Genomic DNA, 17,349 nt, shown 5'->3' with positions numbered 1-17,349 from the left:
TATATCATTAGAGATTTCTCTAATATGAATGCACTAATCAACGTTTACTAGGCATAAATGTTCAGTTTGGATTCCACCAAACGATCTGACCCATAATTATTATTTTTTAAAGTTATTTATTTATGCCTACAGCACCTGGTCTTCCGAGGTGGTCTCCCATCCAAGTACTAACCAGGCCCAATCCTGCTTAGTTTCTGAGATCAGACATCAGGCTTGTTCAGGGTGGCATGGCCATAGATCATGGACCATGGCTCCACTGCGGTGTGAACCCAGGACCTGCTGCGTGTAAAGCAGACACGCTAACCGCTACACTATGGAACCATGTCCCCATAATTCTTTTATCTGTAATGACTTGGATGAAAAAGAAGAAAGCAGCTCCTGACATCTGAGAACTGGTCTGACAGAGCTAGGCTTTGGAGTTGTTAGGGGCTGACCTAGGCTTACAGGTAGGAAATGGTGCTCTCCTTTTGGCCACGATCTTATAAAACACCAACATAGGACAAGGGTACTTAGTGACTGTGATGAAGTGAGGCAAAAAACAAGACCACTTCACAATTTTGTTTAAGTACAAAACAAGGTCAGTTGCAAATCACAAAATAGCAACATCCCCCTTGCCCAGCTAGTGACTGACTGGTGCTTCATTGCCAATTACAGCTTCACTTCGCTCTAGTCTACCCTTTTTCTACTTAAGATAAAGATACCCAATCATAGAATTATCCCTGCTTTCCTGACAGCACTCAATCCAGAGTTAAGCTCCACTTCTTTAAGCCTTCCCCCAAATCAGTTAACCAAAGTCCAAGTCCTGTAACTCCTAACACCCTCTTGCTGAGACACACCACGGTTCCCTATGGCACCCTCTATCATTGCAATGAGCATTAAACTCAACTTGCTCAACAAATGATGTATTCCTGGTGGTCTTTAGCTGGAGTATGTTAATAAAGGACATATAATTTGTAGTTTCTAACTCTTTAAAGATACTTGGCAAAAAAAAAAAAAGTGTCATTATTTTGCTGGGACAAATTCATGTTGGCAGCTACGATCACAATTGTCTCTAATCATAAACCATCTTTTTTAATCCAGAATTGTGCCAGAAAATCAACATTTAGCTTATCAATGTGTGGTTTCCAAAATCCACAAACAATATTTCAGAATTTGCCCATTTTTAGTCTTTAGATCCTTTTTTTTTTGACTGGCCTTGACCTAGCCCACCATCTCAACCCCAGGTGTAACCTGAATGATCAACCAAACAAGACAGCAGGAGATATATTGGGGAAAACAACCCAGGATCACTTTCTCTACCCCCAAATCCACTGTTCCACTAGACACCTGAGTTGTTTCCCCTATATCAGCCATGAGCTGAGGAGAAACTGAGGTTTGGCTATTGGGGCACTCGGGCTTGTTGCCTCTTAATTGGATTTAAAACCTCTGTGGTCCTGTGTGGAAGCAGAGGGGAAAAAAAAGGATGAACCCTGAGAATTGTGTTCCCAGAACTCTCCTTTTCCCAGCATCTTCCAAGCCTTGAAGGTTTAAGGCATTTGTAACTGAGGAAGGGATTGGGTAGGAGGGATATTAACTGCCATCAATAACTCAGTAACTGCCACCTGCCCTGCTTTGTTTGAATAAGGGAAGGATGTCAATACATATCCCATTCCCATTTCCCAGCACATCCACCCTCCTTAGTACCTGCCCCACTAAATGACCCTTGGAGCCCTGGTTACTAAGGCAACCTAGGAATAGTACATGCAGATAGAAACCAGAACAGATGGGACTATTTTTAATCTAGACTAGGTGACTCCAGTGCTTTTACCCAACAAAATGCCTTCCCCAGAGCCCCATTTGGTCTTATTCTGGGTTCCTACCCTTCTTCACTAACCTCTGTCCAACTTTATCCAAGCTCTGCGAGTGTGGGGTCTTTATCTATCCCATTTTGACATAACATCTATTTACTGCTCCCATCTTCCACACAGGATATCTAAGCAAGTTTTCACTGCCTCCATTTGTTAAAAAGAATTGTTTTTTATTTCTTTGGAAAGTGATGGGCCCTGCCCTATGAATTTCCACGCCAAATCAAGGTCATGAATGCTCCCCTAGTCTTTGGGCTGAAGTACTATGGTCCCTGCCTACCCATGGGCCCAGGAGCAGTTCCTGTATTGTCCAACTCAACTAGATCCCAAAATGTTTGAAGGCTCCTATCAGGCCTCTCTCCTGGCCACCCACTTCCCAATCTTTCTTGGCTTTCCTTCTGGGCAGGGTATTTTTTTCTTCCAAAGCCAGTGCTGGAACCTGTGCTGTGCAGAAGAAAGGACAAGACCAAGCATGTCCCCAACTTCCCATTAGGAGACATACAGCCCCTCAGTCATTCCTTCCTCTCTGCTGGCTTCAGTCTGCACTCCTATGCAAGCCCCCTCAGTGAGACTTGAAGGAAAATGGACAAGAGGACCCTCATAAAAGGGAGGTGAGAGAAAACCCAACCCCTTCTCAGAAGCAAACTCCTTGTAGTTTCTTGTCCTAGTTCTTGAATAAGCCCTTCAGACAGGGCCTGGGAGGGCTAGGTGAGTGGGTAGGTTAGGGCCCCTCAACCCCAGCCCTGGGAGACTATACCAGGGGAGTGTCCATTGGCCCCATCAGTGCGGCATGGCTGTAATACGCATGCTCTGGGAAGCAATAGGGTAAGTCACCATGGGAGTGGTGGTGTGGCTCATTGTGATTCCTGCCAAGGGTTGGGCCATTGATACAGCCACAGGGGCCACAGGAGCCACAGATACAGCCACAGGAGCCATGGAGACAGGTGGGGGTGCCATTCCCTGGGCAATTGTTTGAGCCAGAGCAGCTGACAGTGGCGTGATCTCTGGGTTCAAGTGTGGGGGTGGGGGTGGTGGAGCAGCAGGAGGTGCAGCGTTAGTTGGAGGAGCAGCTGGAGCTCCGGCGGGGGCCACCAGTTCTTGCTGAGACACAGGGCGAGGCTGTAAAGCCTGGCTGCTGAGAGTAGTGTGAGTCTGGGCAATGCCATGGTTAAAAGTGGCAACAGTGCCCACGGTGGGGGCCAGAGTCTGCTCAGTTGCTGGTGCCGTGGAGCTCAGGGTCATGACCTTGGCCTGATTTCGGAATTGGGCATTTTGTTCCAGGAGTACCTCATTTGTGGCCAGAAGGTTGCTGACCTGCTTCTTTAGCTCCTCTACCCGCTTCCTGAGCATGGCATTCTCCTCCTCTAGCAGTCTGCACTCCACCCCTCTGGGTAGAGCCAGGCTATAATCATACGATTCAAAATGGGGACCATCTGGGGGGCAGCATCCACCTCTCCGGCGCTTGGGGCCTGGCTCATGGTCCTCAAAGCCCCTGTCAGGGAGGTCATAAATATCATAGAGATCATGACGTCGTCCTGGGGGGACTGGGCCTGTTGAGCCCCCACCACCAGTGCCTCCTCCACCCCGAGCATCAAACTCAAAATCCCGCTGTAGATGACGGAACTTGCACTTGGCTCCTCTCTGGCAGTCGCCCTTGAGAAAGTCCCGGCAGATAGGGACCTCCTCCTTGCCATTTGGTAGATCAGCTGGAGAAAGGCCCAAGCCTGCTGCCACTTTCTGCCTCAGCCGAGGGGGAAGCTCTCCTGTCTTCTTATAGCCATCTTCATCTTCTTTAGAGCCATGGATGAATCGGCAGTTTGGGCGACTACACTCCTTGTTCTGGAAGTCATGGCAGAAGATGAATTCATTTTTGCTCACCCCCAAGTTGGACACCTCACTTATGTCTGGATGGCGATAGCGGCAACGCTTGCCTCGCTTGCACACATTCCTCAGGAAATCTCTACAGATGGCATCTGAGCTGGTCCCGCCACTGCCTGCCCCTGTCCCACTGGCTTCCTCGCTGCCACCGCTTCCAGAGCCTCCACCGCTGCTCACAGTGCCGTTGGCATAGCTGTCCCGGTCAGGCATCCTGGTACCCCCCAACTCAGGGCTTTCTTCCTTTTCTTGCCACCCTTGGTGACCACTAGGAAAGAGGAGAACTGTGTTAAACAGAGGCTACACTCTTCCTGACTGTAGCGTAGGCAGCCCAGCAAGAGAAAGGCCAGAGGGGCAACGCTTTGGAGATGGGGAATCCAAGGGATGAGAATTCTGCCTAGACTGGCTGGCTTGTCAGAAGTCCCACCCAGGCCCTTGTGCACCTGGTCTGGGGCAGAATGATTCACACTTGCCTGGCTAAAGGAGAAGAGAGGGAGCTCGGGTGAAGCCATTTCATTACACTAATGACAGGCCAAGGAGGGGGCAGGGAGAGAATAGTACTGGATTTTATGTTCCTTTCTAAACTGACCTTATTAAAGTTGTGAAAGCGAAATTAAAAACTGCTATAGGTGCCTGAAAAGACTATGAGGAGACTGGGAATTGTGGCAAAGATATGCTGATGAGCTACTAGGGCTGTGAATAATAGGATATTGGTGACAAAACTTCCCTTAATCCCTTTTCCATGGGATTTCAGGTGAGAGTTCTGTGAAATAATACAGCTCTAGACTCCAGGAAATCCTAAGTGAAGAGACGTGTTTCACCAGCTTGCGGGCAGTCCCTAAACCCGTCTTTTAATATTTTCTCCCAGCTCACCACCACTATCAACCCTAGTGTGGTTAGCCCCCTCCCCTCTATTTCAAGGGAAGAGTTCTACAGCTGAAATCTCCACTTATAGACTCCCAAAAAACAAAACCATTTGTGGCAAGATCAAGGTGGGAGGAAGGAGTTAATTTCACAAGAACAAGTGACCTTATTTTGCCCATTTTATCACCTCCTAACCCTCCATGGGAAGATACCACTGACATCAAACCACACCATTCCTCACCCCATAAAGATCCTCTTTATTTATAGACTCTATAAAAGCTTTTTAAGTCTCATCTTTCCCAAGAGCGCTCTGGAATGTCAGTCCACTGCCCTGGTTCTAGCCCTCCCCTCACCCCCCCACCCCCAAGAGTGGGAGTCCCCGCCACCACGTGTCTGACCTCCTAAGCCTTTCCTAGGTAGTGTTTAGGCTCCCCCTGCTGTCCAAATAGGAAAACTTCATATTGTTTCTCCTTGAGTATAAGAGAATCTTCCCAATTTCTCTGGCCTTGATGTCCCCTCAACCATTCACCCCATTGCCTTGACTTTGCCTTCACATTTCTCTAAAATAAACCAACCAGAGGCCAGAGTTACAAGAGACTCTGTAAAAGAAGAGGGGTCCTCTTCCTCCAAAGGGAGGTAAGTCCCAATCTAGGAAAAGAGTGGTAAAATATACCAACTCTTATAATAAAAGGGAAAGGACCTGATGAAAAATAAATGCCATCTATCTATGCCTGACCCACGTTGCAAATTCCAATAGATGCAGATAATCAGACATGATACTCCTCCCATACAACTCCCCCAGGATTGTTCAATACCTGAGGTAGCTCAGGTGAAGTCCGGGGCTCCTGTGGGTCTCCACCTCCACATCACTGCTGGGTTCTGAATAGAGAAAAAAAGAGAGAGAGAGAGAGAGAGACTTGGGTGGGAGAAAGGGTAAGAATAGAAGACGACGGGGTAATTTTTACAAGAAAGAAGTCTGACAAAATGGCAAGAGCTCTGAGCACATCAAGATTTCCTCAGGGTTCCAACTGAAATTCACCTGTCAAAGGGAGAAATTGCCGGTAAAAGTTTAAGGGATCGAACTAATTTGGAAAACCTAGGAGAATGGGTCGAAAAAGCAGCCCTGAGTGAACAAAGGGTGAGGGGGAGCCCTGCCTCAAGATGAAGGAGGATGTGGGGTTCAGACCCTGGCCTAGGGTTGGGGTTAGGAACTCCGAATGGGAAGTCTTGCAAGGGCAGCGACTGACAGTGCAGTCGGACGGCATATTAGTCTTGGGCGCTGATTATGACGCTTCGCAAAGCCCGAGAGTTTGCGAAGAAAGTCCTAGGAGTTTCTCACAGGAAATGTAGTTTGGCAGGTTCTGTGAAGTGCCACCAGAGTTCGGCCATGGCGTGCGCCGGGTGACTAGGACACTAAGGGAGCACGAAGTGAAGCAGAGAGAGGGACTCCAGGTGACACCAAGCTGAGGGGATGGGCAGGGCTGTGACGTCACGGAGCAGTCGTTTGCTCGCGAAGCGGGGTCAGTCAGAAAACGGGCTCAGCCCTGGGGCGTAAGAGCCAGCTCGATCCTGGGGGGCCTTGTGTAGCCCGGCAGAGCCCAGCCGCTGGGCCAGCCTCGACTCCTCCCCTCCGGGCGCGGCCTCCACCTAAGTCTCCCGCCTCCCTCACCTGCCGCCGCCGCCGTAGTTGCTGCTGCCGCCTGCCGGTCCTCTAGCTTCGACAAAGAGCAGCTACCCTGTTCTAGCTACCAGACCCGGAACTATACTCTATGGTGCGCAAAGTACTTGCTAGGGTAACTGCAGGAAGTTCCCAGCAAGCTTTGCGCGTCACTATGGCAACCTGATCCAACCGCACAGTAAGGGGGCCCCAAAAGGAATTTAGCAATGTTAGGTCTAGATAGGGAAGCTAGGGCGGAAACATCATTTCCCCCTAAGCTGCCCACGAACCACCTTGTCCTTCGGCGTCCACTACATACTTTTCAGAATGGGCTACCTATACTCAAATCCAGATGTTGGCTAGGTCCACCTAGGGACAGGGTCCACCCCACTTTTCCGCTGCCCCGCAGTTTCCTGTGTAGCTTGACAAACTTTACAGTACCAGGTAGTAAGAGGGCTGACTGTACAGATAAAGAATCCCCAGCCAATGGAACCATAATAACCACAAAACAGACAGATTTTTCTCTTCAGCTAAGACAGCGTGAGGTCATTTATTGTACACGTTACATTCAGCCACAACTGAGAACAGAACTAGTCCAGAATGTCACAGGTCCAGAGCAAAGGACCATAAGGAACTGTTGTTTTTGTACGAGCAAGGCAGGTCTCTCAAAAGGCGGTGGCAGCGATCAGATGGCGACTGATGTTCTAGATCCACTGAGAAGTTCTAGACAGCAGGCATGCAGTCCAACAATTTGTATCAGCGTCCCTGGCCTCTGGTTTTCCTTATTTCTGCTATGGCTTCCACGGGTGCACAAGCTAGCAAGTTTACTTGGACCTCTGCCTCATCTTTCTTCTTTTGCGCTTCAGCCTGAAAAGCAGACACGAGAATATACTTCCTGCTCACAAGCCTGAACTGTCTTTTTCATTTTAAACGTGCATACAACACACAGGGTGGTAAAAAGATCATGCACTACATTCTATTGTCTTGTGTCAAACACCTGGCTCTAGCAAGTCAATGCTGAAAACGTTTTTCACCTAAAGTTCTTTGAGATTTCTAAACCAAATGTTCCAAATTTTGTCCAAGGCATGCTCCACTTCCCTCTTCCCGTGCCAGCAAAGTCTCAACATACCTGCGCATTCGCTTCTTCCTCCACTGGAGATTGAATCATAACCAGAGGCAACGATAAAAAAAACAGGTCATTAGTTTTAGTAACAGGTAGGTTCCTGACCAAGTATGAGGGCTTAGTCACAGAAATCTCAATAATCTGGCCTCCCACCCCCAACCCAAGAAAACATCGAACATCGCGTGCACTCTTCTACTCACCCTCTTTTTGCACAGCACTTACCCAACTACCTCCTCTGCTTCTCCCCAAACTATCCTACCTCTTCTACTAGCTCTGAGGGCCCCCTGAGAACGCAGCGGTTTGGGAACCAAGGCGGACTTCCCTTGCTTGGGTCTCCACCCCCAATCATCAGTTCCATCAGTGAGCCTCAGCTGCCAGGAACTGCTTACCTTGGCTCTCATGGCGAGGAGGTTTCTACGAGTAAAGAGAAAAAGGGTACAGTTAGTTTACTGTAACGATGGTAAGTGCAGAAACCAGATGTTAATGGATTGTACGCGAAACCCACACGAGGGCCGCACACCAACCTAAGAAAATGGCGCTAAGGCCGAGAGAGGGATAAGTGCCCGCCTACGGCCATTTAAGAGAGCGCTTAGTGTCGTCACTTCCGCTGCCTCGCCCTACCTCCCCAGGGGCGGGGCTGCACAAGGGGTGTGACAATAGCTTCCGGCCCCCGCAGGTATCTGGCGACTTAGATCTCTTGGAAGTGTTTTGGATGTGAGTTACAAAATTCTTCGTCTCCAGTTTTATAAGGACACTGTATTATTTAAGCGCGAGCACCTATTTCCTATATGGGACCTAAAAGTGCAGACGAGGAAAGGATAACGACTTCCGCCTTCCCTCTCATTGCTTCATGGGAGTTGCAGTTTCCCGGAGACACCCTCCATTTTATTATGAATAAGTGCAGAGTGTACAAAAGTTTCTAATTTGTTTTACTTGCTTGCCTTATTTGCTAAACTAAATTGCTGCAGGGAGAATCGATCTCGGAACCTCCAAAGGTCCTAAGGTTCCAGAATGTGGGAGGCTGTAAAGTTGGAGAGTCAGGAAAGCTGTCACACTACAAAAATAACCTGTCACTTAAACTTTTTCCTAGCCAACTATGGTCTTTCCTAGCCAACTATGCCTGAGGTAGAATGTCACTAGATTCATGGCCACAATGCATCTTGTTCAGAAAATACTTCAGTAATTCTCTAAACTTGGAGGTAAAAATCAAACTAATGGTGAGGGGCAAGATCTGCTGTCTTCTCTAGGGCAAGAATGTTATTTCGTGTTAAGGTAATTTGCCAGGGTATAGACAGGTCAGAAGTACCTGGTATACAGATATCCAAAGATTTGGCTATAGTTAACGAGTTATGAGGGATGGAAAAGAATTCTTAACCATAGACTTCACCTTTGATGCTGTAAAGTTTTTGATTATAATCCCTCCTCTGTGGTTTCCCTTTACAGCATTTGCAATAACATGTCACCCTTCAATTCTGTTAAAACGAGGTTTTTGAAACTTCAGGTTAGGGCTTAAGTAGTTGTAGTATTTTCACCATCAGAATAGGTTTCGAAAACAAAACAAAAAAACCCCTGTAACTATTTTACATCAAGTTCACCAGGATTTCACCTGTTGATTGCCCACTAGCCTATAAGCTTTTATGAAAAGCCCTGTTTTTGTTCACTGTAGTATCACTAGATCAGCATGCTTCACATGTAAGACATTCAAATCTAATATTCATCTCAGGCTGGTACTGAAAAATTGCATAACACTAAAGGCATTCTTCTTGGCTTCCTAAATCAAGACAAACACTTGTATAGTTTTACTTTTTGCAGTGCACATTAAATGTGCTAGTCCTGAACAAAGTATCAGCAGCAAGGTTTTTACTTTAGAAAAATTAAACTCTCAGAAAATTTACTCTATCTAAATTCAGAGAATCTAGGACTTATTTACGTCTTTGGGTTGGGAAAGAATTCCTTGTTTTAAAAAGGTAGAATATGGCAACACAGAAAAACAGTTCAGTCATCACTTCATCAGACACTTTCCCACTTCCATCAAATAAGAGCAGCAAAGGCACAGGATTGAGTAAATCCAAATTTATTTTAACGCCATGTCATTTTCAATGTGTTTAAAAACCTCATAAGTTAGCAGGAGCCCTAGTTCCCTGGGACTGCATGCCAGAGGTGCCGAAATTCATCACCTTTCTCTCCACAAAGCCCTAGCAATCCATTCAAGTCCACAGCTTCAGAAAGCCAGTTGTCTTCCAATCAGTTTGCTCCTCTGGTTCCTGGTCTTTCTTTCAAGGGAGGGGATCAAAATATTTCAAACAGAGAACAAAACCACAGTTGAGCTTCCAGCTCAGATTTCTAAAATGGAGCAAGGGAATACTCCACTGACTCCAAAGAAATGGACAAGGTTGAAATAAACTCCTCCTTTACAGGTTTTTTTGTTTTTGTTTTTGTTTTTGTTTTTTTTTGGGGGGGGGGAGTCCTACAGAACAAAAATGGCTAAAAAGATTTATAAATGAGGATCCATTTCATAGATGGAAATCCCTTAAGTACAGGCTTCAGCTCCTAAAAATGGGAGTGGCCTGACCAGACCAGCCTGGATCAGAAAAGGAATCTGCTACATATGAATAAAAATAATCTGAAGAACAGCTCCTCTCTATTTTGAGGCCACATAGAATACTTGGGGAGAGTAGGAAAAGTGAGGAACAAGCCCCAACAGATGGGAAAATGCTGACATTGAAGTGGATAAAAAATTCCAGGTGAATTTTTAGTGGTGGTGGCTACTTTAGCATCCTCCCTGTTGTTGTAGGGCCATAAACCTTGACCAAGCAGAGTGGTAGAAAAAAGGCTAGAAAGAGGGGCTTGAAGACGACGGATTTTTGACTCCTGATTTTATTATTCAATTTCTTTTCTATTTAAAGTAGTCTTCGGTAGCTGGGAAGCCTGGCCTCCCAAGACCAGAGTCAGTTGGAGCTTGTTGTTGTTGGAAGGGGGTTGGGTTGGGGGCCTGGGATGGGGCAGGGAGACCCCCACTCTGCTGGTGGTCCTGGGTGGAGAAGACGAACTGCACTTCACAGAGCCTGGGGTGTGGTGGGAAGGGGATGAGGCAGGAGCGGCAAGCTGGGGAGATGGGACCCACCTCAGTCCCCAGCTTCATTCTCTTCTAATGTTTCGCCACTGGTGGCATTCTCTGCAGTCTTGGAGGCCTATACTCATAGAAAGAGAGAGAAGACTTGTCAGTTTCCAATACCTTGGAGCAGTATCTGGGGGACCAAGGACAAATATATCCTAATTCTCTACGTCAGAGCTGAGAAGGGGGAAAATAAGGACATACAGAAATCTGTACCCCGCCACGACCCAGAAAAGTGGAATAAAGAAAGATCAGGTTCACCCTGCCAAAGGAAGGATGATCATAACAGACCTTCTTTTTTTTCTTTTTCTGAGTTTTCCGACTTGCAGAACTCTGAAGGAGGGCCTGGAAAATAGGAGGAAGAAGAAAAACAAATTTTGAGGAATGTGGAGAAGTCTTACTCTCAATATTATACTTCTTTTCAGGACTTTGCTGACATTTAGTCCTCACTCCCAGGACAGGTGCCACATGCTCACCACTTTCCATCTCAGCTCACCTTTAGCTCTGCATCCTGGACCTCCATCTCGGACTTGTAAAGGTCAGGCTCGAAGGGACCGCTGGTTATCCGCATGGGGCCATTGGGCATGAGCAGAACTGTAAATTTAAACTGGGCAACAAATTCACCTATGGGAGAGAAATGATTTGATAAAATGTTCCCCTGCCATACTCTTCTGTAAGCTATAGGGAGGAAGGAGGGGACCATATAACCAAGTACTCTACAGTCAAACTTTTTAGAACTCACCCTCCTTCTCATAGAGAACATTAAATGGTTGCAGCAGTTCATGTTTGGCGCACTCTACCACACCCATCCGGGCCTTCTTCTCATCTTCAAATGCTCTGGATAGGAAAAGACAAATTAAGGTATCCTTAAACTCCCTATCAAGTTTTACCATTTGGCTCGTGTTTTCTATTTTTTTTTCTTTTTAAATTTTCGCTCATGTTTTTAAACAGCTCCTACCCTCAGGCAGAAATCATGCTTAGGATTGCTTTTAGGATGGGGAGAATAAGACAGCGCATGAATGCAGGCTACAACTACAAGTTGGGGCAGGAGAGGAGAGGGAAGGAAGGGTGGAGGAGGGAAGAGTTTTCCTGGGTGTGTGGTCTATGAATCAGAGTGATTCTAAGTTTTGTCCTTGCTAAGTGCAGTATACCTTAAAGTAAACGGCATGGCATCAAAACGCCTTTCGACCTCACTGAAGAAGGCACGTGAAGTTTTCATTTTTAGGCCATATTGTTTAGAAGGATCTCGTTTGTAAATGGTGGTTCTCTGTCCTGCATCCTTGGCCTAAAAGAGTAAGTTAGGTCACATTTTGTTTAGATGCTCCTGGAACACACTCTCAGTCTCCCTTCTTTGCTAGTTCTGGTACACTCTCCTCACCTTGCCCTCTCCTGAGCTGACGAGAATATCCACAGCATATACTTCGTGTACCTCAAACTCAGCTTTCTCATGGTCCTTCCTAAAAAGAATAGAAAGGGAACCATAAAGAGCAAAAAGTATTTCCTGGAGTTCAGAATAGAAGGTAGATAGGATTAGGCTGGGAATATGGAAGATAAAATTCATGACTAGTCTGGAATGGTGGAAAACAAGAGTAGAATTGACACCTACTTCTGCTGGTCTGTGGGATTCTGGATAATGGTTTTTTCTCCATCGATGACATGCTGCTTCAATTGGTGTGATAGCATACCTGTACACAGGACACAGCCTATGGTACCAGACATCTAGAATCTCAAAAGGTTTCCAAATCCACCCACTTATGTAGTTTGATGGGGAAGGCAATAAGAGAAAAAAAAGTGCCTGGCTATGGAAACCCAGGGCACTAATATTTTTGGCTTAGACTGTTCTAGAGCCAGGAATGATCCTCAAAGGAGTAAAATCCTTAATTCTGCTAAATTACTCATACTTAAGACCCTCAACCCTGGTATCTGAGGTCTCACCTTCTATTGGTGTGCAATTAAATGAGTGGGCAACTTTGTTCCAGGCTTCTGTCACTTGTGTGTTCTAAAAGTACAAGATCAAATAAAAGGTGAGATACTAGGGGCTAATAAGTTCTCTACCATGAGAATAAGAAGCATAAAAGAACTGAGAGCTCTAATATCTTCCATCAAGTATAATTTTCATTGATTATTAATGTCACAGCCCTATCATCCCTATAACTTAAACATACCTGACATTTGCATATCCTTTTATAAACTTTCACAAACACGGTCTAATTAGACAATTATGGAAGGTAAATAGGGCAGATCTATATTAGTCTAGAAGATGAGGAAACTAAGGCTCAGAAAGGTTAAATATGCCAAAGGTTAAACCAATTAACTGAAAAAACCTAGTATAAACTGTTTTATGACAGTAAGTTCGGTGTTTATTCCATTATATCAGGCATTCTAACCTGGTAAGGTACAGCAAACTCATTTTCCCCTTACCTCTCTCAAACATGATCTGATCCTCACCTAATCTAGTTCTTAGACAAAAAGTGAACAACTAATCACAGCTAATATTACTAAACTATGTGCTAGGTACTATGATAATCACTTTACATATATCATCTCAATCATCACAACAACCCTGTAAGAATAAGGCATAATTTTATTTTTCTCATTTTACAGATGAAGAAATTTGAACTCAGTTATTTTTAAATAGTAATAGGTCTAAGAACCCAGCAAGTCTGATATCACAGCTATTCAGTAGCCAACAGACAACACTACCTTCCAATGAAGGTACACAATATAATCAACATGCAAATAGTTAACACAGGTGTTTACTATGTGCCAGGCACTGTTCAAAGTGCTTATAACAGCTCTATGAAGTAGGTATCATTAAAGAAAACTTCACAGGGATGTAAAGTACAGCATAGGGAATATAGTTATAACATTGTAATAACTATGTATAGTGCCGAGTAGGTACTAGATATTCAGGGGGATTACTTCATAAATTATAAAAGTCTAACCACTATGCTTTCAGTATACCTGAAACTAGTATAAAATACTGAATGTCAATTGTAATTGAAAAAAGGTTTAAAACAAATAAAATAAATGTGAAGCTCTTGGCACATGGGGAAAAAAAGAAAACTAAGAGGCTTAAGTGAAAATGATGCAATTAAGTATAATGGGGATGAAGTATAAATTGATTAAAAGTGTGAAGAAGAGAGCACAGAAAAGCAGCAAAAGACAATACTTTTAGGACTGAACAGGTCTCTGAAGATATGTGTTAGAGAAATGTCTCTACTAATAGTCTAATACTCTAAATTGTATTAATTCATGAAAAGTTTACGATCCCTGGGCTTCCCAATATTGTCTTGCAAGGTATAGAACTTTTGGCCTCTCTTTACCACCAGTTTACTGATACTATTATTATCTTATAACCTTTTAAAATTGAGTTTTAAAATGTATGTGTTTTATTGTGAGCCATCTACTTCAAAGTATTTTGGGGGAAAGACACACATCCAAAATACAATAAAGGAAGGATCTCTGTAGGCTCCATGTATCCCTACACACCTAGCATGGAACTGTCTATGGCAGGCATTCGAGGTTAACTGCTGTTTAGTATTAAGCTCTTTAGTTTCTGCCTCTTCTTTTATAGATATCCCATCAGAAGAGGTAGCTAATTCTAAACAGCTGTTTGCTTTATAGGTGGCCTGTGAGAGAAGTTGGCAATTCAATATAGAATTGCTGCAGATGCCTAGTGCAATTCTGGCTCTATCATGATTTGGACTTAGACTAAACAACTTACCTGGTTTCCAGGTTTGACCAGGCGTAGGGCAGCTTCAGCACAAAGGTGAGCTGCCTTAATGACATCTGCTTTCCTCCCTGTTACTTGGGTCCCCTGTAGATAAGGATATGCAATCAGTGCCTTCCTGGAAAACTCTAACTTGGTTGATTATTCAGTTAATATCGTTGTGCCCATTATGAAAAGCTAGCCAATGAGCAGGAGAGAAAACACGCATTTTCCTTTTATTTCTCTAGAGACTCTCTCAAAACTTACATGGTGGTAGGGGGTAGGGATAAGAAGCAAGAAACAGTGCACTCTCCTCCATCCCCCACAGGCTGAACAGAGTTCAAAGCAGGTCACCTACCTGAGCTACATCAACCACAAAAGTGTGGGCCACATTAGCAATGAAGCCATCCACATGGACCCCAAGATCACTGAAAAGCAAGAGCAGAGAACGTTAGCATTAGCAACTGAGACTATGGAAATGCTTAGGAAAAAGACAAGTACTCTAAAATGGTTTAAGCTTACATTTTTACCAAGTCACCTTCCTTGAGAATATAGTCCTGGTCGCTCTTCAAAGGGGAGAAGTGACATACACAGTTATTTACTGAAATGCTGGTGGGAAAGGCAATACCTGTAAAGAGAATCATCGGCCTTACTGCCTTGCTCTCTCTCTTGGAGCCCTGTTGCCCCTCAGAAAAATGGATCCATTTTCTTCAGGGTCTTGCCTCAGTTCAGTCAGTTTGGACTGAGTAGGAAACTACTTGTAACCAACTTGTCATTACAAATTTCCAAATATCTCAACCAGAGGTAGGGTGAGGGTTGCATCATTATGACAAACAGGACTGAATAAGGGCCAATCCTGGGAAATTAGTGTGGAATTGATTTTTTACCTTTCTTCATTTCTTTTTCTTTCTTGAAAATTTTCCCCGTCTCTTCCATAATCATGGCATCACCTTTCTCACAGAGGCTCAGTACTGACACACCCGAGCAGGATGCTTCCACCAAAGACCGAAGTACCCCTGGGGATGGAATCTCACCGTTAATCCTGTATGTGATGTCTAAGTTACAATCCAAGCAATTCCTAGAAGCTGTACCCAGGGTTTCTAATATTCCCTAGTGCCACTGCCTTAATGCTAAAAGGAACAAGATTTGCCTCTTAGAATGTACCTACCTATAATCTCTAAATTTCTGCCTTTCTTTTTTAAAGAAGTCAACACTCTCTTCCTTCCTTATACAATGTTACAACTGGGTATACACAATCTGTCTCCCCAGACAAGGGAGACTTCCCAAAACTGACACCTGTGGTATGACAGGATAGAATTATGAACTTTAAGAGGGTCCTCACCAAGGTATTCCACATACACGCAGACTAAAAGATAGTTATAGGCGTCGGGGACAACAGGAAGGTAGACACAGAATTGCTGACTCGAAGTTGATGAGTGATGAAATGCTACCTTCTCCCTTCTCAGACACTCCAATTAGCTGTTACTAATTCAATTTACGTAGACTTACTTCTTCACAATTGTAGAAGCCAAAGAGACTTAATCTAAGGTCCCTGGGCTCCAGCAGGCTCATGGTTTATAGCTTTTAGCAGATAACAAAGAGTTACGTGACCCAAAAGAGTTTCAAGGTGGTATCTGTAATCACAAGTACCTCAGAAATTAGAAATTGCAAGAGGAAAAAAAAATTTGATTCAAACCACTAATATCAAATATAAAAATATACCAAAACTGGAGGCACTAACTAAATGTCCATTATGTTATAAAGCATCTCCATGGCCCATCCTGAACTTCAGATTTGATTTCTGTGATCTAAGTTTTAGTGACTCTTGGGAAGCCTGAAACTCAGGTTTTCAGCCATAGGACCAGAGACATCCTAAATACCTCTCTACCGGTCAAAGCCATTTAAAGCCCAAACACAAGCACTTTCTGTCCTCCTGACTGGGTTTTGAATTAGAAATAGAAGAGTACTGAAAGTGAGACATCTGCCTAGAGTAGCAGGCAGCTGCTGAGAAAGTCAGGGCGGTCCTAATAAGGATGACTTCTGAGATCCTAACATCAATCCCCACGCCCGTTCCAGTACTATTCACAAGTTTGCCTAGTTGGGGTGAGGACCTCAAAAACACTCCTAGAGTTGTCAAACTGCTGAGATCAAATCTGAAAACTAAGGCTATCTGCACAGATTGAAGGTAGTAATGAAGAACTTCACGAAAACATGGATATATCTCCAAGAGGGTGTGAGGAGCTCCAGGGGTGCCCGTCAACGGTCACTGAGCTGACCAACAGTAGAAGGGAGCCCCCACCAGAGAAAGAGTTGAAGAACGAAAGACTTCAGCAAAGCACGTGGTAGGAAAGCTGGTGTCAGGGATCGTAGCAGAGGAAGGCAGCTGACGATCCGCACAGGGACCCAGTAACACGTGCCGGCTCGGCTCCTGACTCCAGGGTAGCCTCAACAAAATAGAGGGGCGCTTCCGTCGCAAACATCTGGGTGCTTCCTTTTCAAGCTGGCCTCGCCGCTGCCAGAATTAAAGGAGGCGAAAACCCGCAGGAGATGCGCCTTGCCTCCTTACCAACCGCCTAGGGTTAGCGCCGGCCAGGGATTCTGCTCTGAGCTCTTCCCCGTCGCCGGCCCGCACCTCCAGACTCCAACCCAGGCCTGGACGCTCAGGTCCCAGGAGCGACACGGACTCTTCCCACCACGCCACACAGCAGAGGACCAGCGCGGGGCCCTCAGTAGCTCATTCCGCATGACCCACCGCTCCAGCCCCTCCAGGGCCAGCCCAGTACCATCCCGCTTGCCTCTCCCTCTCAGCCTAGAACCTCGGACTGCTGAGGCCGCACTCACGGTTGGCGATGTCGCCCCCCATCTTATACTTGGTCACGACCAGGTCCTCGGCGATAGTTTGCTCCTGCTGCTCGTCCTCGCCCGACATCTTCCCGCCACCACCACTACTGCAGCCCCGTTCCCCTGAGCCGCCGCCTCTGTCTCCCTTCCCAGTCACAGGTTGTGGCCAGAGCCCCTTCGATCTGCGAGGAGAGCGCGAGCAAAAGCGCGAGCAAGCAAGAGAGCGAGCGGGCGGTCGAGAGCGAGAAGCTGCGAGCGCGCGGGCTGAGGCGCAGGGCACGCTGGGACACTGAGTCCTCTCCTCTGTCGACCTCCAGC

General features: G+C 45.6%; 2 protein-coding genes and 1 pseudogene across 3 annotated transcripts; all 3 read right to left on the bottom strand.

The window, feature by feature from the left end:
- Positions 1-123: 123 nt before the first annotated feature.
- Positions 124-239, bottom strand: LOC112477439 (annotated as a pseudogene).
- An 809-nt stretch (positions 240-1,048) lies between these two features.
- On the bottom strand, positions 1,049-6,317 carry ZC3H10 (zinc finger CCCH-type containing 10). 2 transcript variants are annotated; one of them, XM_015586984.2, is made up of 3 exons: positions 6,253-6,317; positions 5,399-5,462; positions 1,049-3,987 (listed from the first exon to the last, which is right to left on the bottom strand). In XM_015586984.2, exon 3 carries the CDS (start codon positions 3,930-3,932, stop codon positions 2,625-2,627), a length of 1,308 nt encoding a protein of 435 aa, XP_015442470.1. In that variant the 5' UTR covers positions 3,933-3,987; positions 5,399-5,462; positions 6,253-6,317; the 3' UTR covers positions 1,049-2,624. The 2 variants fall into 2 exon arrangements, with proteins under 2 accessions (XP_015442470.1, XP_024900452.1); XM_025044684.1 differs by lacking the exon at positions 6,253-6,317 and adding an exon at positions 5,923-6,239.
- A 3,104-nt stretch (positions 6,318-9,421) lies between these two features.
- PA2G4 (proliferation-associated 2G4) lies at positions 9,422-17,303 on the bottom strand. Its single transcript, XM_006908883.3, has 13 exons — positions 17,032-17,303; positions 15,078-15,206; positions 14,713-14,818; positions 14,549-14,618; positions 14,206-14,298; positions 12,414-12,477; positions 12,085-12,163; positions 11,857-11,935; positions 11,630-11,763; positions 11,221-11,315; positions 10,975-11,102; positions 10,770-10,823; positions 9,422-10,554 (listed from the first exon to the last, which is right to left on the bottom strand). The coding sequence occupies exons 1-13, from the start codon at positions 17,117-17,119 to the stop codon at positions 10,489-10,491; spliced, it is 1,185 nt and encodes a 394-aa protein (XP_006908945.1). The 5' UTR covers positions 17,120-17,303; the 3' UTR covers positions 9,422-10,488.
- Positions 17,304-17,349: the final 46 nt, after the last annotated feature.

Source organism: Pteropus alecto, unplaced genomic scaffold, assembly GCF_000325575.1.
Source record: "Pteropus alecto unplaced genomic scaffold, ASM32557v1 scaffold433, whole genome shotgun sequence".
NCBI classification, from domain to species: domain Eukaryota; kingdom Metazoa; phylum Chordata; class Mammalia; order Chiroptera; family Pteropodidae; genus Pteropus; species Pteropus alecto.
Note: the sequence above shows the minus strand (reverse complement) of the source record. Positions and strands in the feature narration are given on the sequence as shown.